Source organism: Corvus kubaryi, unplaced genomic scaffold (genome assembly GCF_017639235.1).
Source record: "Corvus kubaryi isolate FWS band 111438036 unplaced genomic scaffold, C.kubaryi_AGA036_p1.0 37260, whole genome shotgun sequence".
NCBI lineage: Eukaryota > Metazoa > Chordata > Aves > Passeriformes > Corvidae > Corvus > Corvus kubaryi.
This window is the reverse complement of record NW_024581077.1, coordinates 316,801-341,878: the sequence shown is the minus strand read 5'-3', so window position 1 is coordinate 341,878 and position 25,078 is coordinate 316,801. Positions and strand designations below refer to the sequence as shown.

General features: G+C 41.5%; 1 protein-coding gene across 10 annotated transcripts in view; it reads left to right on the top strand.

Annotated features, from left to right (window-relative positions):
• FAT3 (FAT atypical cadherin 3) overlaps positions 1-25,078 on the top strand; it is a 398,052-nt gene that overhangs the window by 324,099 nt on the left and 48,875 nt on the right. For all 10 annotated transcript variants that reach the window (XM_042024007.1, XM_042024009.1, XM_042024004.1 and 7 more), the window contains 6 exons: positions 2,618-2,814; positions 3,904-4,057; positions 4,891-5,124; positions 19,068-19,457; positions 21,673-21,887; positions 22,642-22,779. In XM_042024007.1, the coding sequence (XP_041879941.1) occupies positions 2,618-2,814; positions 3,904-4,057; positions 4,891-5,124; positions 19,068-19,457; positions 21,673-21,887; positions 22,642-22,779 (1,328 nt within the window). The remainder of the gene's footprint in view (positions 1-2,617; positions 2,815-3,903; positions 4,058-4,890; positions 5,125-19,067; positions 19,458-21,672; positions 21,888-22,641; positions 22,780-25,078) is intronic.

Sequence of the window (25,078 nt, the reverse complement as noted above, 5' to 3'; positions counted from 1 at the left end):
ACGAGAGTTCTTACTTAGCCAACAGCGCAATTGATCCAATTGTCTTAAGGCTGCTCCTGCAGCAGCACCAGGCAAAAGGAGAGCTGCAGAAAACCTTTGTCCAAAATTCCAAGCTGCAAATTTGTCATTACAATCAGATGTATATTACTCAGCAAATCTTTTCTCCCTACTCTTATGTTCTTTTACCATTTTTGCATTAGGCATTAGCAAGGAAAGCTTTCCAAAGCTGCATGGACCACCTTTGACATTTGAGGGAATTGCAGGCCAAATTCTGTCCCCACAAATGAGAAACGTCCCTTGTGGCAATTGTAATGGATCCTGGTTGGACGGTGTGTTCGTCTTTACTGTCGAATTGCACCAAGATGTTGCATTTTTATATATTTTTTAATTTGGAGTGACATTAGGCTTTTCTGGTTGGTTTTAAGCTCAGCTTCCAGTTCAGACCTCCTCTGCATTGTTATTTTGCCAAAAAGGTCCCTGAGAACTGACAGAATTGTGACAACAGAAGCAACATCAGAGACACTAATTGCCTGACAACAGAGTCAACACAAATAAATTGAGCCTTGGATTTTTTTTTTTTTTTACTACTTACTTATGCAATCATTCAGTGCCAATACTAGAGGGGAATGTTCAAGAACCTGGTCTTTCCGTCCAGCTTGTACAGATCCCATGACACATGTCAGAACCCTGATTAATTTGTAAGCAAATGCACACTAGCATGTTTGACATTCTTGAATGTGTAACAAGAAAGAATAAGCATTCCCTTAATGGTTTAATACTTTTGAACATGAGCAACATCAAAAGTAGTTCTGAAATTGAATTCCTGTAAGGAGAGCATAGGAGAAAGCTTAATATGGTGGGCAAAGAGATAGTAGTGGGTTAGCTGCAGTTACAGTTAACTCAGTGGAGCATCATGGTGCTTTTAATATGTCCTCACTCAGTTTCTGTAGCACAGGAGTTTGCTGTGACTACAGTGCTCTATCCTAAATTTTTAAATGTGCAGATATGTTTTTGCAGACCAAGCTGGGCACAGAAGACTGGGTAGTTGGCTTTACTGGCTTTGGCTGGGGTAGAATTAATTTTCTAAGTAGAATCTGCTATGAAGCCATGATTTGGATTTGTGATGTCACAGGGATGTTTTAGTCACTGCTGAGCAGAGCTTACACAGAGTCAAGGCCTTTTCTGCTCCTCATCCCACCCCACCAGTGAGGAGGCTGGAGGTGCACAAGGAGTTGGGAGGAGACACAGCTGGGACAGTTGATCCCAGCTGACCACAGGGATATTCCACACCACATGGCATCATGCTCAGCATATAAAAGCTGAGGGAAGAAGGAGGAAGGGAGATGTTCAGAGTTAATGGCATTTTTTTTCCCAAGTAACTTTCAGGGTGACACAGCCCTGCGTTCCTGGAGATGCCTGAACACCTGCCATGAATTCCTTTTTTTTTTCTTATACACAGAGCTTTTGCTTTACCCATTAAACTGTCTTTGTCCCATGAGTTTTCTTACTTTTATCCTTCAGATTCTCTTCCCATTCCCACTGGGGAGGAAATGAGCAAGCAGCTGTGTGGGTCTGAGCTGACTAGCACAGTTAAGTCATAACATTGGTTTAAAAGATTTTACTGTCTGGTTTGACAGGAGGTTTGTATCAGACTCAGAGAAAAGTGATTGAAGGTGTTCTCTTCATGTACCAGGCAGGAGACTGTACCATTTCCGATAAAAGAGTAAATACTGTTGGAAGCATTAATGACTGTGCCTGCCTTAATTATGGCATGCTTCTGCATGTGACATGTCCGTCCTTCCTTCCTTCCTTTCTTCCTTCCTTCTCTCCTGAGGACGATGTGGACCAAAACTTTCCCAGCCTCTTTTTGTAACCAGGCAATTTAATGATGTGGAAGAGCAACATTGCCGGTTTCAGTGTCACTGTTACGGCACGGTAAAAAACTCTTCTGCTTTATCTCCTGCACGCCTTTCACCAGCTTTCACTCTTGGATGCATTTGGTCTATTTGCACTGCTTATCTTCCAACTGTTCCTCAAATGACCTCTTGTTAGGACTATTTAATACTAATGTGTCTCCCTGTGTCGTATAAACTGTTTTAAAAACTAGAATTTTAATAAGCGCAAGAATGGCGCAGCTGTACGATAAAGCTTTCATTAGAGGATTTCTTAATAGAACCCACTTCCAGTCCTTGATTGCATAATCAACAGCTAATGAACTTGTCTTGGTAACAAGAGCTACGGTGTATTACATCCTCTCCCGAGAGTAAGTAGAAAGACAATTGTACCAGCCCGAGAGGACTATTGATTGTTCACAGTGTGAATTTGATTACCCTTACGGGGAACTGAACAAGAGATCATCTTCAGCTCTGCTAAATGGATTTTTTTTCCACTGAAAGTTATCGGTTCACTTTCATACAGGGCATTCAGGGGGCAGTAAACACAGGGAGTGTAATTTCATTACAGATTTCCTGAGTCTGCAAGTTTGGAAGCACCAAAGGCTGTGAAAGAAATTATGGCTGCTTAGTTCAGGTCCTCTGCAATGTGTCTCTGTGTTTAAACCCAGTGGGAACTCTGAAGGGACACCACAGCTCATTGTGTGTTGCTTGTCTTGTTGCAGGAGGGAATCCCAAAGGGAAGTTCGCTCTGGGACTGGTTCAGAATGAGTGGAAGGTTTATGTTAAAAGGCCTCTGGATCGGGAAGAGCAAGACATTTATTATCTGAACATCACTGCCACAGATGGCCTCTTTGTGACCCAGGCTGCTGTGGAAGTGACTGTCACTGATGTTAATGATAATAATCCAGTTTGTGAACAGGTGAGTTAACACCACCCACGGCAATCGGCCGCCGTGTTGGGAGTGATGCTTTCCCTATGGGGTGTCTCTTGCTGTGTGCAAGTATCCAAAGTATTCGTAGGCAATGCTGATTTTCATCCTTATGGTCTTAGTTGAAGAACGTGCAGTGATCTGGGAGAGAAATAGGATAAAGCATTCCTGTGAAGCCAAGATTGAGGGATCTTACAAAGCTTGCAAAGGAGTCTTGTATACAGTGGCCTTAGTTGGCTTTACAACAAATGATGGGTTGTGAGGTGGCGTTGGGCAGCTACTCCTTCCCAGCAGAAAAGAAGGTGCTCTCCCTTCACAACCCAAGTGGAAATGTCATCAGTCTAGTTTAAGTCCAGCTTTCCTCCACTTTCCAGATGCCAGACATCCAGTGGAAAAGGCAGAAGAATGTAGCTTACTGTCCTGTTGTCAGGAATGCATTCAGTGTGGCCTGACCACAGCTTTCAGAGTGCTAGCTGTCGTGTATTCTGTGGAAAGGCAATCTGGGGAATTGATGTTAGTGCAATAGAAAGGTCTGTGTGAAAGAAAAGACATGATAAAACCCAGAGTTCCTTACTGGTACTACTCACAGAAAATAAATATATTTTTGTGTGTGTGTGTGTGTGTGTGTGCGTGTGTGTGTGCATGCATATACTCATGTAATTCCCTTCGTTACATTATCACTCACTGATGGATTACTGTCATTGCAAGAACTGTTCTACCACTCTGGGGAATCACAATCTGTATTTTCCTCAAAACCGCTGGATGAGGTGATAAAAACAGTTGTTTCTGTTAGCACACTCATCAAAATTTTCATTTCATGGGTGTCAAGGAATAAATAGAAGATACAAAATCGTATCACATTAAACACCTAAGATGAGCTCTATTCAGAGTCATAATTTGGCATTGTTTCTGTGACACCTCAAAGCTTAACAGTGATTTGAATTTCTAGGAATGTGTTGTGTAAAGGAAAATTGTTTCCTGTATAGAAAGATGCACTACAAGTAGTTTTTAAAAAAAGGTTGTACAAAGACTGTAAAATACTGCTACAGCATAGCTTACCTGTCTTGTTTTTGACTCTAGGTTGCATACACAGCATTGTTTCCTGAAGACATTCCATCAAACAAAGTAATTCTTAAAATCAGCGCTAAAGATGCTGACATTGGGTCCAATGGTGAAATTCGCTATTCTCTTTATGGTTCTGGGAACAATAAGTTTTTCTTAGATCCAGAAAATGGTAAGATGACAACCAGATGTTTCTGAATAGCCTTAATCCCTCAACATCTGAGTGCTGGTTTCCTTACTTAGGTTACACTTGGCTTTCAGGTGGTCGTTCCAGTTTTGGCAGGTGTGGGTGAGCATTTGAATGGTGGAGGGAGAAAGAGCGATGTCTTTGTTGGTCAAGTTGGTTGTTATAACTAGAACAATGGATATTGATCCTTTTGTTTCCCTGCAGACTTCAAGTTAGATCAGAGATTTATCACAGGATATTTTGGGCTGGAAGAGAACTTTGATGGTCATCTAGGCCAACTCCCTTGCCATATGCAGAGTCATCTTCAAATAGATCATGTTGGTCAGAGACCCATCCAGTTAAAAGTTTCTTGGGCAACCTGTGCCAGTTTTTCACCACCCTAATCATAAAAATTTTTTTCCTTATATCTAATCTAAATCTACCCTCTTTTAATTTAAAATCATTCCCCTTTGTCATATCACAGCAGGTACTGCTAAAAAGGATGTGTTTCTGTGTCTAGGAGTCTGTAAATCTTGAGAGAGACAGAAAGACTTGGAAAAACATGGTGGCGTTCATACGGGTAAAGCTGTAGGCTGCTGTAAAGCCACCATGAATGGCTTGTCATCCCTGCACTCATATGGCACCTCACTTTTTTGGGTAAAGAGGAAGGGAAACTGATGCTACTGTGAGTTTTTAATCCATTCATTGGAATAAGCAATGTTGGTTTTGTTTCTCTTTCCTATTTCTGGGAAGCACATGATTTTGAGACACTTAGGCTGTCTAGAATTAGTGATGTTGCTGCAGTAATAATGATAGCTGCTGCTTTTAAACAATTTCAGGTGAGCTGAAATCTTTGGCCCCTCTCGACCGAGAGAAAATCCCTGCCTACAACTTGGTTGCCCGAGCCACTGATGGTGGTGGCAGGTTTTGCCAGTCAGAAATCCATCTTATTTTAGAAGATGTTAATGATAATCCACCAGTGTTTTCATCTGACCACTACACAGCTTGGGTTTATGAGAACACAGCCACTAAAGCTTTGCTAACAAGAGTCCAAGCAACTGATCCTGATGTCGGTAAGTGGACAGCATTGCAAAAAATAATTGATGTTCATGAAACTCCGTGGGTTGTTGGAATTACTATGCAGATTCATTTTACTGTTGCTAAATTTCATTTTCTCCTCCTCCTGCTTCTTTATCCTCCCCATTTCTTTCTCTTTCTTTACATCAAAATGATTGTGTCTGAGCTTGACATAATGGTGTTACAAATAGAGAAGCATTGCAGCAGCCACAGAAGCATGTAGTCTTCTCTTGATCAGCAATAGCTATGTTTAGGGGAAAATGATCGTTTGGGGGCTAAATTGTGACTTCCTTCCTTCCTTCAGTGGTCTCACCTCTTTTCTTGAGCCATGATTTTCAATACCCATGCCTCTATTTATGCAAATAATATAGTTACATGCCACAGGGACCTATACCTGATTAATCACAGCTTTTCTAGAGTTTTATACTGCAATAGCTCCCATTTGTTCCAGCTGGTTACTTTAGCATAAAACTATTGTACACTGGGAATGTACATTATAAATGTTCTGGTTATTTAACTGCACATTCTTTGAAAGTGTAATAGTTTATTATATGAATATCTTAGCCTTGAAATCTGGGCCCAATTATAAATATTTAAAGGGGGGGTCTTTTTGCATAATACAGCGGTAAAACCTACTGAATATTAGAAAATTTTTTAGGTCATTCACTTGAGTTGAAATAAATAAATCCCTTAGTGTGGGTTTTTTTTTTTCTTCCTGTGTTTTGGAGATGTTTTGTAAAAACAATGGCCTGAGTAGTTTCACGTAATAAGCAGATCTTTCATTCAATGAAAAAAAAATATTTTTCTTTTCCAAGTACAGTGCATGCTGGAAGTCTCAGTTATTCGTGAGGCTGATAGTTTGGATATACAGGAATTCATAAAGGAGAAGCAAACATTCATTAATGTATCTATGAAGAGCTGCATTATATGCCGTGGTTGAAAACTCACTATTAAAATTATGATACTGTCCTGCAGTGAAAAGCCAATTACTGGTGGTAAACTACTGAACCATCTGAAGAGACAGTGTTGTTATTTTCCACTGTTGTATTAATTACCATTTTCCTTGTAGGTGAGATGACATTCAAGAAGAGAGGGGACACAATTAAAATAAAAAGTTGTCAATAAAAGTTCTTGCTAGCACCAACTTTACATAATAAGATGGTTAGTAAAGAAAACAAAACCACAAACCATGAGCTAGTTGCTGTACCTTCCTTCTGAAACTAGAGAAGTTAAATGGAGGGATGCACATGAATGAGAAGGGGCTGTGTACTTCCTTAATGCTTAGACCTGAAAATCAAACCATACATTGTATCATTAGAGAGTGACTTTTTAAAAGTCCCTAAAACTGGATTTTGTTCTAATTACTGTTCTGTTAGTCCCTACTAAAATCACTGATTCCCTATTGCTAGATAATGAATGAGTTCAGGTAGAGTAATGTTCCCATGAGAGAAAAATATATTATTGATATTCCTGATGGGCTGTGATATTCCTCTAAGGCGGTTTGCAGTGTTATCCTGAAAAGATCAGTGGAGGCAGTAATCATTATACAAATAAATTTTTAACATCTAGGAAACATCTTGCGATCAGTCTTAGAATTTGCCCGCTCTGCTTTGGGCTTGAAGGGCCATGTAGTATAAGGACAGGAGCATGAAAATTGAAGCCATTGAGAGAAAACTTGAGAGAAGTCCCTTCGTGGTCCACAACTAAACACAGTTTAACAGAATCCTGAAAATACTGTGGTTGGGCACTGTTGGATAATTACAATTTCCAGTTATGAGAAAAATAGTGTTATATCTGCCTTGTGCCTTTGATATCTGTTGAAGTTTCTGATCTCATAATATCCTGTGAAATTACAGGACTGAACCATAAATTTCTGTTTAATATATTTATAATTTGGATACATACTTAGAAACTGGACACACTGAGGGAGAATTGTACCAGCTGGACACACTGAGGGAGAATTGTGATTCTTCTTCAGTGTTTAACAGAAGAAAACAGCTTTAACTGTTTAGTAGCACACAAGTTTATTTTCCATAACCTCTACATACAGCTGGGGATCTTAAATTACATGGTCTCCTGAAGAAGAGAGAATATACATAAGTCTATTTGTTAGGATATTTTAGTAGTTTTAATTGAAAACAATCCTTTCTCCCATACTGCTGCGATTGGAAATTTTTGATATTTCCACAATATGGTATTTGCTACTTACTCACCACCAGCAGGTTTGGAAATGTTCAAACTAAGAAATGAAGGCAAAATGCTGGTTTTACATTTTTTCAAGAGGTTCACAGGAAGCAGTGAATTTTTCACCTCCCACTGTCTCCAAAGCAAAGTGCTAAAATTACTCCATTTTGTTCAAATTAAGGCACAAGAAGAGCTGGAGTGAATTCCGAGGTGTAATTACCTGAGCAAACCCATCAGACAACTACAATATCACCCTGTTTCAAAGGAATTAGGGTCGTGCTAGGGCAGCAACTCTGAGGAAAACTACATGGGACTTTGTGGCAAGTATGATGTTAAAAATTTGATAAACTTCAGAATAAACGTGGAGCCCAAACCTGAGGTGCAGGCACATACTCATTTCCAGTGCTGCTTGTCTTTTCTGCATGCACAGTGAGTTGTGGCCTCGCTCACACAGTGCAAGAATGAATGACAGCCTCATCCAAGCTCAGCAGTGCTTTAAGCGATGGTTAAATCCTGCCTCACTTGCAGATGCTGTGCTTTGTGAATGACCTCCGTGCTCAGGCCTGTTTCCAGGATGATTGATGGTGTAGTCTACCAAAGGCATGAGCACTTACTGCACTAAAAATGAACAGTGCATTATCCATCCTTCTGCAGTCTTCTTCATCACCACTGCGGCATCAGATCAGCCATCCAGATCTGTCGTCAGTTTAGTGATTTCACTGACCGATTGATTTTTTTTTTTCTGGGTTTATGATGAGTATGAGGTTCTAATTCTGCTCAAAATGGGAATAGCCTTGTCAGGCAGCTCTGTCTTGCCTGCCACTGCTTTAGCCTATGTTTAAAGCCATGGCTGGTAGTCATCAGGCAGATCCTCCCCATTCCCTGCACAACCAGCCAGTACAGATGGACTGGGCAATCTTGGAGCCAGCACCTTGCTTATATTGCGTGCAGCCAACAGGCAGGAGAACACAGGCATGTAGGTAAAAAATTGGCAGGAGTGGCCTTTATTTGGTTGCAGAGTTCATGGCAGTGTGCCGACTGCCCTGCTCTGTGTTCAACTGCCCCTCACCCCCAAAGCCCTTCCCCAGCCCAGGGCCCATGCCCATGCATCAAACAGGAGCTGTGGTAACGTGCATTCTGCTAGAGCCATCTGGTATCCATGTTTTGGTTTGGGAGAGCAAATCTAGGAGCTTCTCAGAGTCACTGATGAGACTGATCTGCTTCTTCCTTGAATAGCAGGCATCTTGTCCAACCACCCCACTCAAGCAGGACACCTACAGCAGATTATCTAGGACTCAGTCCAGATGACTTTTGGCTACCTCCAAGGATAGAGAATGCTGTTCTCCAAGGATTGAGTGCTGTGCAGCGTGAGCATCCTGGAGGTCCTCTGGGAATAACCAGAGACCTGCATTGTGAATACAGAAAACAGTGTAACATCCTCACCATGATCTGTTGTACGTTAAAAGAAAGTGTAGTTTGGGGAAATACCTTCCCATATCTTACAGCAGATTTAATAGCACTGAGTAATGCAACCTAGAAAAACAATAAGCAGTGTGCTACTTTATTCAAAGCGTTTTCTTGCTTTTGTGTGTAGGTTGCCCGGAGTTTTAAATGTGTCCCACCTTCTGCGGGGCTTGTAGCCTTGTGAGCAGAATGGTCTAAGGTTTATTCACCAATTCTGAAAGAAACATGCAGGTAGTTTGGGGGTCAGTAGATTTGAATGGTGAGAGTGAATTTCTGTTCTTTGTTCTTATCATTTGAAGCTTTGGTACTTAGGTGGGTGTGGGAGAAAAAATGGGTGTTGAAAACCTAATTCAGGAAGCCAGGGTAGGATCTGAGACCCTCCCAGAGATATGTTTATACAGCCAGGTTATATGGGTTAGTTGTGGTTGAGTTTGATTGTGTTCTTTAAGCAGTTGTATAGAGTTAAATATTATTTGGACCAGGGTTTATGAGAAGGACTCTATTGCGTGGAGGGCTGTGAGCCCTTGGCACAAGAGCCCTCTGCACTCCCTTGGAGGAGAGAGGCCTCAGGGCAAGATGACCTTCCCTAGAGATAAGGAACCTTCCTCTGGGTCATGGTGACAAAGTGAACCACTCCCAGCATGCCTTGTTTCTATATGGTAATAGCCTGTACCGGTTGGTTAATTGGTTTCTACCCTACCCCCTGCCTTTCCCATAAAAGCCCCCTGTTTCTGCCCTTCAGTAGGGAGCCTTTGTCCCTGGCCTTCCCTTCACAGGGGCTGCTGGACAATAAAAGCTACCTCTGTGGAACTGCTATGCGAGGCTCCTGTCTCTCTGTCCCCAAGTTTGCCTTGGGTGATGTCACAAAGGGCTGAATCACAGGAGCTGGAATCACTTGTAGCTGAGAAATCGCTAGACTTCCTGAAATCACTTGTTGCCCAGGGAAGCCGGTCAGCACCCCTGGAAGAGTTGTTCTTTGCAGGACGCTCTCTCTAGGAAGATCGTGGCACACCGGGTTGCCCACCCCCGGCCCCCTGATAACAACACTGTTGTCACCTGATTAGTGTATTTGTGTTTAAGCTGGAGAGTTTAAATCAATCAAGTCTCTAATCAGTCTGATTCTTGGTGCGGGGAGCTAATTATTCACCTTTTTGCAAAAGGTGGAAAAGCCTCAGCAGAAGAGACTCAGCCCTTCTGGGGGAAGTTGTTTGACCCTCTTAGGAGGAGACTTCTGCTTCTGAAACCCAAACTTCTCCACCAAGAATAGATGGGGAAACTGGCAAACTGGGGTGACAGGAGTGACATTTTCTTTCAGCTTCTGATGGAAAATTTTATCTTGGATTTCAAAGAAATCTGTAACAAAACTGATATTTTTCCTGCAAGGTTTGACCTCACTGATTTTGATGTTTCAATAAATATTTGCTTTGTCCAAAAAAGCCCGAGCCCCTACCATGTGTGCTCACAAGTCAAGTGCACAGGAAATAAGAAATGTCTTTTCTAGGGAAGAATGATAATATGACTTCTCCTTCAGGTTTCAGCCAGTCCAGCTTAGAGTGCACCTACCTCCAAGAGGGAAGCAAGCATATTTTATCTTCTTCCTGTCCTCTCTTGGTGTCAACGAGAAAAAAAGGAGAAACAACTAAAGCAATAAAAATGAACTATCTATCAGAAGTAGCAACCAGGGAATATCGATAGTTCTCTGAGGTTTGTCACTGGTTTTTAGAAAGTGGCATCAAGATGCTGGTGAGCCCAGCACAGAAAAAAATCGCTCAGGCTGTTCAGTGGGTCACCACTTTCAAGAATACATGCATGGAACTAGAGTACAGACTTCAGCCTTATCAATGGTGGGCTTTGGTCTTGAAGGAATTAGGGCAACTGAGCCTGTTGCAGTCACAGCTGCCTCACAGCTGGGCTTGGGGAAATGTAAAGTGTTGCTGGGTGAGGTTGCAAAAACGTCAGAGAGAAGTGCAAGACAGTCATAGCTTGATTGGAGAGCAGCTCTCTGAATGATGTGTAATGGTGAGTAACAAAATAATTGAAATGCTAAAGCAGATACTGATTTTGGCATTTTCTGGCAAACGCAGTACACAGCAAACCTTTGCTTTGCGTGTTTGTTAATGTTGGGCATATCCCTTAAACGGGATCTAAAACTTCTGGGGCATTCAGGATCTGAAAAAGACGAAAGCAGGGATCAAAATATGAATAAGAATAACAGAGATAATAGGACAGAAGATTTACTAAAACTCAGCAGCCAATAGGTAGTTAACTTTGGCAATGAGGCCAGCTAGATGGCATTTTTGAGTATTGTCTGAGTTTTTGTAAGATAAATATTACAAGATCCTTTACAGAGGATGACTCAGTCTCTTTAAAATATACATGGTGCTTCCTGTATCTTCACCCACATCGTTGCCTCACAGACTTTTAAAATAGTACCAGGGTTAGGGCTCTAATGCAGGATATGAAGGAGATATGAATTATTAATCCCTTTTACTCTAGCAATCCAAAACCTCATTGCATGAAGTAAGGGGTGTAGATGAAGTAGGGAAGCCTTTCCACTGTCACTGAAGCTGTTTTCAGAAAGAATTCAGGAATCAGCCAGGGAAGAAAAAACCAACCAATCAATCAACCAAAAAACAAAACAAAACAAACAAAGAAAAAAAAAAGAAAACCCACACAAAAGGCATGAGTGAGCATTGCTCTATAGCCTAGTGAGTGACTTGCTTCTGGGCTCTGTTCCTCAGAGCTTATTCAATGAATAGTAATAGTCCATGATGATGTACCCTTGTACTCCTTCTCTCTGGAAAGGTGTTTGTTGTGTAAAAAAATAATAGGCTCTTTGCAGTTTAGACTGACTTATTGTTAGGAGGTAAATAAACCTGGGGATTTTGATAGAAAACCTCTATCAAAACATTCAGCATGACCCTGTTGAATCCCTCAGAGGGCCAGATTTTTAAAGCTTCTGGTAGGTAGTCAGGGGAATGCAGTCACCCTCCTTGCATTAAAATAATGAGATGTGTGTATCAAGATGACTAAAAGCTAGTTTGTGCTCAGCAACCGGCAGCCATCAAACCAATCTCATTTCCTTCTGCAACATGTGAGGAGGCCATATAGAAATAAATACTATGGGTGTTAATGGCTTAGGTTTAGTGAGTTTATTGGACATTGTACTGCACAATATTTTTATGTGCAAGCCAGGGAAACATGGTCTGCACCAAACTGTTATCAGGGGAGTTTGTAATAACCATTTCACTGGAGGGGTAAGTTACAAAAGCTGCTGGGTGCAGCATGGCTCCTATTTTGATTCCTGAACACATAAGTAGGCGTAAGGACTGTATTGCTAAATGTCAGAAAGCAGAGTGGTGCTGCAAGTTTCCCTGGATAGTGTCGAAGCTGCAGTTGTGGTGTTTAACAGTTGGATAAGGAGTATGGAAAAACCCAGTGCATGTCATCAAGATAAATGACATCCTGTGTTTAGGCAAGAAAACCAAGTGCACTGGTGGTGTTTGGGTAGTGACTGACTGGGCAGCAGAACTGCAGAGATGCAGTTGTATCACTGTGACCCATGGGCTGAAGGTATTTATACTTTCCTAATAGTGTAGAAAGGCAAATACAAATGAGTTGGGTAAACCAGAGTAATGCTGGAAAATAGAAGTAGTTCTTTCTGTTTATTTGGTGTTGGCAAATCCTGCCCTGAAAGGCTGTGCTGTTTTGGGTACAGCACTTCCAAGAAGATGTGGGCTACATCTTCCAGGAAGATGTACAAGATTGACAAAAAAGATCACAAGTCTGGAAGAAAAGTCAGGAAATACTGAAACAGTTGAGAGGGCCTGCCAGGGAAAAAAGAGTTGAGATGATAAAGTATAACGTTCTTTAGCTGTCAGGTAAGTAGCTCTGAGGAAGGAAGTTGACCCTTGTTCTTTCTTTTTTCCCCTTGTCTTTTATTAATTTTATTCAATCTCGGCAAAAAGTCCGAACAAGATTTTTAGTTGTAAGAAAAGAGAGGCACTGAGGTGTGTATCCAGGGAGGTTATGCAAGTTCCTGATCAAAGGATAGGCCTGTGTTTGGGGATAAATTGCATCCATCTTGTCTTTGTGCAGGGATAAATTAGATGACCTCTCAAGATTCCAGCTGTCTTTACAGTCTCTCATTTCTAGTAGTTTCTTTAATTTTTGAGATTTCCAGGACATTGGTAACAACATAGAGGCAAAGAACTAGATGAAAAACTGTACCTCTTGGATTATGTTGACTGAATAAACCCTGTATTTAAACTGGATCACTGAAACATACATATGTATGTGTGCATGTTTATGTATATATATATATATATATACACACAGAGGCAAATTTGAGCACAACTGTTTATATAAATATGGTGTATATGTATATATATATAATACAAACTATTTGAGCACAAGTCTGATGAGGAGTGGCTGGGGGAGCTGGAGTTCTTTAGCCTGGAGAAAAGGAGACTGAGAGGGGACCTTCCTGCTCTTAACAGCTACCTGAAAGGAGCTTGTAGTGAGGTAGGGTTGGTCTCATCTCCCAGGCAGCAAGTGAAAGGACAAGAAGAAATGGCCTTAAGTTTTGCCAGGAAAGGTTTACATAGGATATTAGGAAAAATTTCTTCACAGACTTTAGAATAGGCTATCCAGGGTGGAATTATTACCCCTAGAAATGTTCGAAATGTGCGTGGATGCGCTGCTTGAGGACACGGTTTCGAGCTGGGTCGACAGTTGGACTCAATGATCTTAGAGGTCTTTTTCAGCCTTGATGGTTCTAGTCATGCTTTTACATATGTATATATGGTTTTTATCTGTCTCTACACGTGCATTCCACTGCTTCTGGTTATGTTTCTCTATGCTGCCAGCTGCAATGTGTAACCCTAAATCAGGTATAGCCAAAATCCCGACTTCAGGAAAATTGACTCGGGAGCACTGAAGAAAACAAGTATACATGTCAAGTGATGTAGGCCAGTATCCAGGGAAATGTAAATGTCTGATAGGAAAGAGACAGAGGGTGAGCCAACCATCCAAGTCCCTACCTCCCACTAAAAAAGACAACACCTGACCCAGCTGAAATGGAAAGCAGGGTTTGAGACACCCACGGATGGTATCACACTGCTAACAGTTTATGCCTCCCATTTCTGTCCAGTATTTCCCTTCAGTAAGGGGTTGATTATCTTCAGCTCTGCCCTGCCCTCATCCCATAGTACCCTGACTCCATTGGAGCAGTGGTGTGAATAAAGGCCTTTGGTATTAAGGCTACTTTTTTCCCCTCAGAAAAGGGAAAACCAGTGAAAGCCTCTCTTGGTAGCGGTGTTATGGATTGAACTCAGCCAGGTTGTCTGCTTAAGTTGTAAAAATCACTTGAAATATCTTCCCTATGGGGCTATATATTCTTCTACAGTTCAACAAGGTACTTCAGGCAAGATTTCTCTTTCATCTCAAAATGATGGAGTAGAGTACTATAAAATCTGGTTTAGAATTCATCTTTTGTGTTGTTTGCTGTTAACAAAGTTGTGGACTTTTATCTTCTAGTAATTGGCCTTGTGGTTAACATTTGGGTAGTCAGGAAAGGTCATAGGTACACACCAGTGTTAATCATCACACCATAAAAGAGGCAAGAGGAAGCACAATAATCAGATAGCTTGCTTTGTATGTTTGCAAATACTGCTAAAATGAAAAATAAATTTTTTACAGCTTGCTTTCTGGTCTACATCTTGTTTGTTTATTTTTAATACTTGCTATTACTTTTCTTTGCATAGGTTTTCAAGATGAAAATGAGCAGATGACAAAGTTAATCATAATTTTTCAGACATAAACAAAAATGAGTGGTCTAGCTGTACTTGGAGAAACACATTAAATAATGAGTTCAGGGTGGCAGATTAAAACAGGAAGGAGAAACACTATATGTGGCCTTTAATATGTGTAACTTTTACTTTATGTGTGATGCATAAAGGTATTGCCCACTGCAGAAACTTACTGTCATTCGGGAATTATGTCTGTTGTGTTAATGCTCAGCCTTTTAATTGGTGTCAGTCTGGATCAAAATGTGTTATAACTCCACAATTGTCAGTTGAGTTGCACCTCAAATCCTGTGTTCAGTTCTGGGCCCCTCACTACAGGAAAGACATCGAGGGGCTGGAGCGTGTCCAGAGAAGGGCAGCGGAGCTGGGGAAGGGGCTGGAGCACAAGTCCTGTGAGGAGCAGCTGAGGGAGCTGGGGGTGTTTATTCTGGAGAAAGGGAGGATCAGGGGGGACTTTCTCTCTCTCTCTACAGCAGCTTAAAGGAAGGTTGTAGTGAAGTAGGAAACCTCTTTTCCAAAGTAACAAGCAATAGGACAGTAGGAATGGCAGCAAGTTAAGCCATGGGAGGTTTAGACTGGAGAGCAGGAAAAATTTCTTCTCTGAAAGCATTGTCAAGCACTGGAACAGGCTGCCCAAGGAAGTGGTTGAGTTACAGTCTTGCAAAGTATTTAAAACGTGCAGATGTGACAGTCAGGGATGTGGTTTAGTGGTGAGCTTGACAGCGCTGGGCTGGCTAATCGATGATCTCAAAGGTCCTTTCCAACCTGAATGATTCTGTGATTCTGTGCTTTATACAAGAAGGGTATTGATATTTTTGAATTATGAAGCGAAGTTATTATATATTCCTGATGCTATTTAAAGTAGTAATGACATAGGAGCTGTCATGATGTGACATTCAGTGCGTGCTCCTTTGTTTTAGTACTGAAGAAACCAAGAATAAAAGCCTATTTGAAGAATGGCATTTGAGGTACTAGGCAGGTGTATGTTTCACAAGCTCTTCACACCAGAGATTTGGCAAAGGGCAATATTCTATCATATGCTAATACAAGTCTAAATAGAAAATTTGCTACCTTATTCATTTATTAAAAAAAAATGTACTGCAATCCTCGTATTGTAATAGTGATTCCTGCAAAGGCTTTCTGTCTTCAAATATCTCATGTTCGTGATTGGCACCTTAGAAATCTGAGAAGTTTGAGTAAGTGAGTTGACACAACACAGTTTGCAAACATTAATCCCCCAACAGCTGTAGGCAAGCAGTGTGGGAGGATTGCTGTCTTTACCAGTGCAAGAACCATGGCATTGAAGCAGTTGTTTCCACAGAAGGCATCTCTTCTATAGTCACAGCAGAATTTACCATCACCTCTGTGGCAGGGATGCCACTGACACCCACTGGTGTGTCAGGAGAGGGTAGCCTCTGGACTTAAGAATTTTGAATTTCAGTAGAAATAGCTTCCTACTTCCCCTTTGCCTCATGCCCATTTCTCTTCCAGCCTTGAGAAGTAACTGAGTGGAAAAGTTGAGTGGAAACAGCTATTGATGTAACTCAACACTTTCTTCAAAGTACTGTTTCTGCCACAGTTTTTCACTGATTCTACCCCTAAGAAGCAAGTATTTAATTCCACCCCTCAAAACACTCTGTGAGAGGGTCAGCATGGGGCTAAGATCTCCCTCTGTATTTCTCCTTCTTTTTTTCTCCTTTCAGCATTTGGGCCAAAAGCCACCAAAGGTTGGTACCTGTATCCCAGCTCAGATCTTCTGACGTGATCATCTGTCTCTCCTTGCCTAAAATGGCGCTTTCACCTGTAAGAGCTTTTCTTTCACATCCCGTGGGAAAAATAAGATTGTTCTCTTCATCATACCAGACTGGTACAAGATAACATACATCTCTGGAACTTCTGTATTCCTCTCTCATTTTCCAGGAAGCAAAAATAAGAGCAGTTACAGTCAAGATTTTACTTTCTCTGTTTCTGCCTTAGAATCTCATATATTAGAGTGAGCAACCAGAACACCATAATCTATATCTGATTTTTCTCCATTGTAGGATCACTAGAAGTAACTTGCAAAAACATTATTAATATTTTGTTAATTCATGGACATCCCTTTTAGGAAGTAGAATACAAGAAGAGGGGCTGGATTATATGTCAGGTTGCATTTACTGGAGTTATCACATCCTGTGCATAAACTCACCGTCCATGGTGTCACATGCACCAAATTCTCTCTCCCCATTCCCCATTGCAAGATACCCTTGCTGAAGTTTGGTGGTGTTTCAAGGCACAAATCTTGGGTTGGCCATCTCCTTTCTAGCCATTTGTGCCCTTAAAGACTGTGGTATCTGAATCTTCTGTGTTGTGCCCAGGTGTGCTGTAGTGAGTATCAAATGGGGAGTTTGTGCCAGAGAAAAGTGCAAACCGGGCTAAAGCTCTCCTGCAGTCACAGATGTGTAGAAGGTGTGTGTTAAGGCCCCTGCCTCAGGGAAGTGTTTAATACTGCTTAGAAACTGGCAGGCACCAAGAGTGGCTGGTGCAGAATACTAAGTAGTTTTACAGTTAAAACTTGTGTAAGTTGGGTGTTCAACTGCATGCTCTGAATCGGGGGGAAAAAAATCCCATTTTCCAGCATCCCTGAGGATCATCTGTAATTACTAACTCATTAATTGTTATAGTCGGGTGTGTCCTTTTTTTGTAAGTGGAAGTTCATGGAGGATGTCTAGCTGAAGGAGAGCCTCCCCAGCTGGAAATGTAGACACCTCCAACCATTCAGACCCTGAAAATCTTCCACTTTCTAGAGGGCTTTACTCCTTTTTCATGTTTGTCAGTTGAGTTGACTGTCAGCTGACAGAGTGTTTGGATGTGTGTATCAAGAGACTAAGGGAAAGGGTAAATGTGCTCTGCAGCAGCTGTAGGGTATTCAGAGCCTATGTGTTTCAGCATGAAGGAATCTCCAGCAAGTTCATGGGCGGAGCTCAGTTCCTCATCTGTAAGACAAGAGTCACCTCCTTGACTGCCTTGCTGTTTTGCTGAACTTCTTTGACTTTGTATTTTTCACATTTGTGATACCATAGTGGATAGAGAGGCTCTGCTGTGATTAAAAAACCAAAACAAAATAACACAAGAAACCTAACAGCCTGGTTCATTGCAATATTGCCATTTAATTTGTTCCATATTTTAAAGACATTTGAACCTTTTAAATACACTCTGGTATCTCAAGCACTGCATAAAAACTTTATTCTCTGAAGAGCCAAAAAGTAATTCCTAACGCCCTTCAAGCAGGGACTGGGACTTTGTAATTGCTCTAGCTTTTATGTGTGTGTGATTGAACAAAGAGTCTCCCAGCTCCCCCTTGTGTGGATGCTCAACTCCGGCTACATCAAGCAGAAAACAAGTGTGATTTGTGCTGCTTTTGATCAGACATTTCTACAATGCTTTGCTGCTGGAAAGCAGAATAATACTGTCACAAATTTTAAATTAACAAAATATTCCTAGGAGGGATTGGTAGCTCTTGTTCATATGATTAATGTCAGGCTTGTAAAGTCTGTTCTCCAACAAAAACAACAGCAAATGCTCAAGTGAGAGATGTTAAAAACAGAGACTCTCTATTTTAGTGGATCTTTGTGTTTTAGTTATAATCTCTTACTGAAGCACCCAGGACAAAATCACAAAATCAACTCGCATCAAGGGAGTTGAATTAGCTTATATCTGTGTTCACTTTTAATTAGATTTGAAATGGCTATCCCACAGTAGTGCAGAAACCAAGTCAGTACCATCCCCTCAGGCCTTATTACTGACAACGACCTTAGCATGGATCTGCATATTCAGCAGTCGGGTGGATAAGTGCTTTATATTGGGAAAGATGGGCAGGATTTTAAAAACATGGGATATCTTTGTACAACTCAATTTTTGCTCTCAGTTTGGGAGACTGAGGGACTTTCCTTTTTAAAATGTTCGTATTCTGGCAGGAGTTTTTTGATGCAGCTTTTGTTTAACAGGTATCATTTTATGATAATATTTTTCTGTTCAGCAGTGGAATCATGGCAGCACAGGTAGCAAGTACATTCTGTGCCACCTGATGTATTTCTGTGGGTTTATTTTCCCCTTATGTACATTTCTATTCCTTCAAGATGCGCTCTGAGGCATTTCCAATTTCAGCATTCTGCCTGTCTCATCTAATTCAATTATAAGCTGTTCTGGGCAAGGACCATATCTGGATTCTGCTTTCGAGTTTCAATACACAGCAGTTCTGCAAAGAAATCTTTTTTAAAAAGTATCATGATGAGGGAAGGAACTTATCCATAGGGATTTGTCATGTGAGAAGAGCATGTCCTGATCTCCCAAACTTTCAGCAATATTGTACCACAGGCACTCCTACCTCCACCCCCACTGGAAATACTCAGTGTGATAGCAGATTTTGCTTAGGGTTTCCATTAGATGGGAAGAGATTTTTCTTTTATTTCACGTTATCATTTTCCCATTTGCTTCTTTTTCAGGCGTGAACAGAAAAGTCACCTATTCCTTGTCAGACTCTGCAGATGGTTACTTCTCAGTTGACCGGTCATCAGGAATCATTATTTTGGAGCATCCACTTGATAGAGAGCTTCAGTCTTCCTATAACATCACTGTAAAGGCTTCAGATCAAAGCATTGTGCTGACCTTATCCTCGTTTGCCACTGTTACCATTACAGTGCTAGACATTAATGACAACCCCCCTGTGTTTGAAAGAAGAGATTATCTTGTGACAGTACCTGAAGACACCTCACCTGGCACCGAGGTCCTCTCTGTTTTTGCTACAAGCCAAGACATTGGTACAAATGCTGAGATTGCCTATCTCATCAGGTCAGGGAATGAGAAAGGGAAGTTCAGGATTAACTCAAAAACAGGTTTGTAAAGTGGCTATTACTTGCAATGCTAAATGAAAGCATCAGAAAAACATGCATGCTTTGGGGAAGGCTCTTGGACCAAAAGGTTCCCAAGGCCAGAGACTCACAGTTTGTCATTGTGTAATTAACTACCAGGTTAAAAAGAAATTTTAGGTTGAAGAGTGATGTCAATTACGGTCACACTCGGCTGCCCCAGCTCAAGTAAGTCTGTTGAAGCCAATATAGGTGTGACAACCTATTAGCCAAACTGTGCAAAACACTTCCGAACACTTGCAATGTTTATTTGCTTAGCAGCTCAGTACAGCCTCAACTGTCTGCCCCTTAGAAAGCATCAAACAGTGCTACCAGGACCTGTTAGGACCAATTCAATCCTAACACGTGATTGCCATTTATGCAGCTTCCTTGACTTAGGTTGCTCTGATTTGTCTTTTTGACTTCAGCCATGGCCTGGGCTGAGGTCTTTTTGGTTATACATCACAAATTTTAGAAATACACCACTGCTTCTCTTTAAGAAATACCAAGCAAAGCTGTCATATTTGGTGTAAGTGTCTCATTTTCTCTGAATTACCTTAGTGGAATATATTTTTTATCCTCACTGAGTTTTTATTCCATCAACAGTAAGCATTCTTCTCTGCTTCCTGTAGTGGATTCCCTTATTCTCATAGCATTCAGGATGCCCAGTACAAATCTGCCACCAGAGTCTGAGAGCAAAGCAGTCTTGATTTTGAAACACTTGTTCGAGTGCAGCTCAGTAACACGAAAAATCTCAAAATTATGCATTGTGTCATTTTTATAATTGTGTGCAAAAATGGCTCTCCACTCTGCAGAGACTGCTGCCTCTCATGTGAGGGACTTAACATAACTGTGTGTTGTCTGTCATCTTCATCATGTTGATTAGTGCTAGCAAAATTTAAACATAAATACGCCTAGGCAGTGATACTTAACTTCACATTTGACAATGAAGCCAAGGAAATAAATCAATAAAAACCCATAATGAAGCTTAATCGCACAGGGAAAAAAAAAACAAAACTAAAACTATATATTATTCACTAATGTGTGACAGCTCCATTATTATCAGTTTAGAGGCAGGAGCTCAGTTTCTAGACAGCAGAGTGGAGATGTAGCATGCCTGATCAGAGCTTGAAAAATAATGTCCTTCACACCATTTATCAGTGGGAACTCTCTGCTAGCCACTTGGAAGCTTCTCTTCAGGGCTCCTGCTTTCAGCAAGTCATGCTGAAAGGTAGAATTCGTTTGGAAAGAGCCCAAACAAGATTAAGAGGAATGAATGACTTGAGGTCTGTAAAATGTGACTTACGAGGAAAGACTGAAGGAATTAAGGCTGTTTTAAGCTAGAAAAGAGAAGACATGCTGTTAGTTTTCCTGCCTGTAGAAAGTAGCTGTGAAGAAGAGGGGAATAAACTGTACTCCGTGCCCAGTCATAAGAAAAGAAGTTGCGAATGGACTTAAATTACGTTTTAATTATTTTGCTTAAATGATAGGAAGGAATTCCTACCTGTCATGATTATAAAGTCCTGAAATACATTTCCTAAGAAGGTTAGGAAACTGATTGTTGGAGGTTTATAAGAACACTAGAAATCAGATCATTTCTATCCTAGAGGGAGTCTGGGTGCATGGAGTCAATCAAGTTACAGAGAATTTTAATTTTGGTTGTGTGGTGAAGTAACACAAAATTTATAAACCTAGTTGAGTGGGGAGGTCTCTGTTTAATCACTTAAATGATAGACAACTGATTTCTCAAAGGTATTCATATCCCATTCATTTGTATTTAATTCATGAGAAGTTAATTGTGTGGGAGTGAATTTCTGTTGACTTGTCAGGGCTGATTTCCAGAGTCAGCATCCAGTTCTCCCACAGGCTCTGTGAATGAAATGGTAAATTGGTGGATATGGCTCCCACTTCTTCATCTATGATACTCATATAATGGAAGCTATTTTCATGAGGAACCATTCATTGCTTCATGCCTTGTAAAGGTCCTTTCTGCAGAGTGCAATTGGCATCATTCTTTAATCAAACGACAGCAGTAGAAACCCGAATAAACATTTTTATTGGATTGGGCAGTCTTGCAGTTAGTGTTGTTATGTGTGCCATGGTGATAAATAGCATGCTGTACTGTTTACTACAGTCAAATCCCTTACTCCGCGGCATGATTTGGTTTTTGCTGGCTGTTGACATTCCCTCCTTTGCTTCAAAGGAGTGATTTCCATTTTTGAAACTTTGGATTTCGAATCGTGCAAGGACTTCTACTTAGTAGTGGAAGCAAAGGATGGAGGCACTCCAGCCCTGAGCGCGGTTACGACGGTGAACGTGAACGTGACGGACGTCAACGACAACGCGCCCACGTTCAGCCAGGCTGTCTACAGCGCCGTCATCAGCGAGGATGCAGCCATCGGGGACTCCGTGGTCATGGTGAGTGGGGCCCTGGGTGGCATTTAGGTGCGATGAAGCCCTCTGCCCCTGACAAAATGCAGCACTGGCTAATAATGATCATTTCTATGTCTTGAATCCCCCAAACCATTTTTTAGCCAATACTCTGCGTCTGCTACTGCTCTCCAAGCTACTGTCAGTTTCTCCCCAAAAGAAAGTAGTAGTGGTACTGACTATTTCTTTTTACAAACTGAACCCGCTACACCCTGTTATGCTGTCAAAGAGCGATGGCCTATTTAAGGTGTTGCATTTCATGAGTCAGCTAGAAAAAAACAGGTTTTAATAGAAAGGCAGAATTCAGCTTTTCAGTGAAATAGTCAGAGAGTCATCGGGTTGGATGAGATCTTAAAGATCATCTAGTTCCAACCCCCCTGCTGTGGGCAGGGACACCTTTCACTGCACCAGGTTGCTCAGAGCTCCAAATACATAGTATTTGTATAGTCTGACATGCAGTGTGCCATCCCCAAACCTCACAGTCTTCTCATCTTGCAGCTTGAGGATCCAAAGTGATGGAATATTAAAATATTCTGTATGTTTTCAGACTAGAATTTTGAAAAGGCCCAAGCAAAGCCTCCTAACAAAACCCTATTGGATTGATGCTGTAGAGGTGTGCAGTTCAGGTGTAACTGGTCTGATGGAAAATGAAATTTACTTTTTGGAGTGTTGAGCAATTAATGTATCATACAGATCACTTAATATTTGTTTTGCTAATTTTTTATTCTTCTCTCAAAAAAAGTTGATAGCAGAAGATCTGGACAGTCCTCCCAATGGCCAGATTCATTTTTCCATAGTGAATGGGGATCAAGACAATGAATTTTCGGTTGATCCTGTTTTGGGACTCGTGAAGGTTAAAAAGAAATTGGATAGAGAAAGGGTAAGACACGTGGGACTTCTTAACTTGCAATGAGTTACAGATGCGCATCAGTCTCCACTCTGCTGCTAGCTCGTGTTGAAGAAGTTTCTTTTATACTCTACAGCCTAAGATTCTCCAACAGGTTTTTCGAATGTTTCCCCACTTCTTTCCATGCTAGCCCTGTTCCCAATCCTATCTACAAGCCAACTGCTCTGCTGCTACTCCCACCCTGCACCCACACAGCAGCTGGGGTCAGATCAGGGGAGAGAAGCAGCACTGGATTTCTCCCATGGTGCCGACGGGAGCTGCTGCTGTGTTAATGAGCTGCCTGCTCTCCCCTGTGCGTGTGAGCACACACGTGCAGCTGTGTGTGCAACAGAGTGCTTACAAAATCCTCCAGATTGTGGCACCGAGCACCGAGCTGAGGCCTCAGCCATTAATTAGCACTCTGCAAAACATGTCACTGGGGAGGGGATGTTATGAAGTAGCCAGGCTGTACCAAAAGTGAAAGAGTGCTTCATTAAACAGATTCTGCTGCTTTGTTTGCTCACTCCATTATTCATTCAGGATTATTTATCACCATTTTTCTATAGCTAGCAATTAGCAGCTTTTGGGAAAAAAAAACAAACAAATGCAGTTGCCTGTGCTACTAGCAGGGCAGGAGAGTGCTACACGGCTTCAGAAATCCATGGCTACACATAAGGAAATCCCTGCCTCCTGCCTCCCAGCAATGCACCCACAAAACTGGGGAAGCAGACTGCTGCCTTCAGAATATGGGCTCAGCTGGAGAAGCTCTTTAATGGAAGCAGACCTGCTTCTTAAAACATTGGGAAAAAAACCCTTCTGTATTATCACATAGGCAGGATTAAATTGTTTGTGTTTGGTAGTAGAATGACTTCACCACAGACTGTCTAGAACAGGGGAGTAACAATGGCTGTACATGTTACAAATTGGCTGCAATAAAAGTACAGGCTGAGTTTCTTAATATGACTTTTCTTTAGTTTCTGAAGTGCACTCAGGTACGGCTGCATTCAGACACACACACCCTCACAAGCATGTGCAAGTGTAATGCCAGCTGTGTTAGGTCTGCATTTTCCAAAGTTTCCCTCCATTAAAATAAGCTGCGATATTGTCTTTTTTTTTTTTGCTTCCTTGGCACATTTCCTAGACACAGGTGTTTCTGACCCCTTCAGGGAAAGTTTATGATGCCCCATCTGCTGTAGATCCCCAAAGGCAGTGCTGACTCCCAGGTTTCAGTGGTTTAAGGAAACTTATTTCCAGAGCTATAATCACATAGAGACCATGACTTTTGCCATCTGCCTTTCTGGGATTCATTGAAATGAAAGCAAACACCCAAAAAAAAAAGGGAAAGATTCTACAAAGCTCTCTGTCTTGTCTTCAGCTAGCAGTGGAAATTACAGTTAAAAAGAAAAGATTAGTTCTCTTCCTCAAGTTTCTTGACTTTCCACAGTTCAGGATTCCTCTTCCCTCCAGTGTCACTATGACCCCACCAAATGACAGTCTATCTCCCCCATACAACCCCCCCGAAAACATATTCTCTTTTGCTTTGTATTGGTCCCACATCCCAGACGAGCCCCCTTATTTTGTGTGCTCCATCTGAGCTCCTCCCTACCACAAAAAAGGTGTTATTTTTCAAATGTATTTGGATTTCATTCCCACCCACACCCTTCCAAAAAAAGCCCCTTTAACAATATCTTGTTCCTCTCGGCAGGACCTTGCTTTTCCCCTTTCCAGCCCTGCACTGAGAGGGTGCAGCAGAGTGTTGTATCTGGCATGTTTTGCCCTTCGCTTGCTCCCCTGTGGGAGGATTCAGGGGCAGACATGTCAGCAGCTTTCCCTGTGGAGCAAGGAGCAATATACAGTAAAAAGCAGTTTTAAGACCTAAGGAAGCCAACATAAGGATGCAGTTCAGAAAATCCAACTGTCATCCATAAACTGTGCACAGACAGAGCTTTTGCAAGTTGTCACATATACTCACACCTCACACACGGGCACATATGTGTGTAGAGGGCCCATGGATGATGCGCTGAACTGCCTGCACTGCACTGAGTTGTTTGTGTCTGTTGCAAACAAGTAGACTCAAGCCTACTTATCTTCTGCAGAATGGTGGATAATATTACGTTGCTACAGAGACTTTTGTCCCTCGTACTCCCAAATGTTTTCAAGTGTGTTTAAGCCAACTGCCTGTGAACTTTTTCTTGGCTCTCCATCGCTGTGTTAGAAAAAGTATGTGTCAAACTGACGCTGGCTCTAATCAGCAGTTTATATAATGTCTTGGAAACCAACTGCAAGATAAATA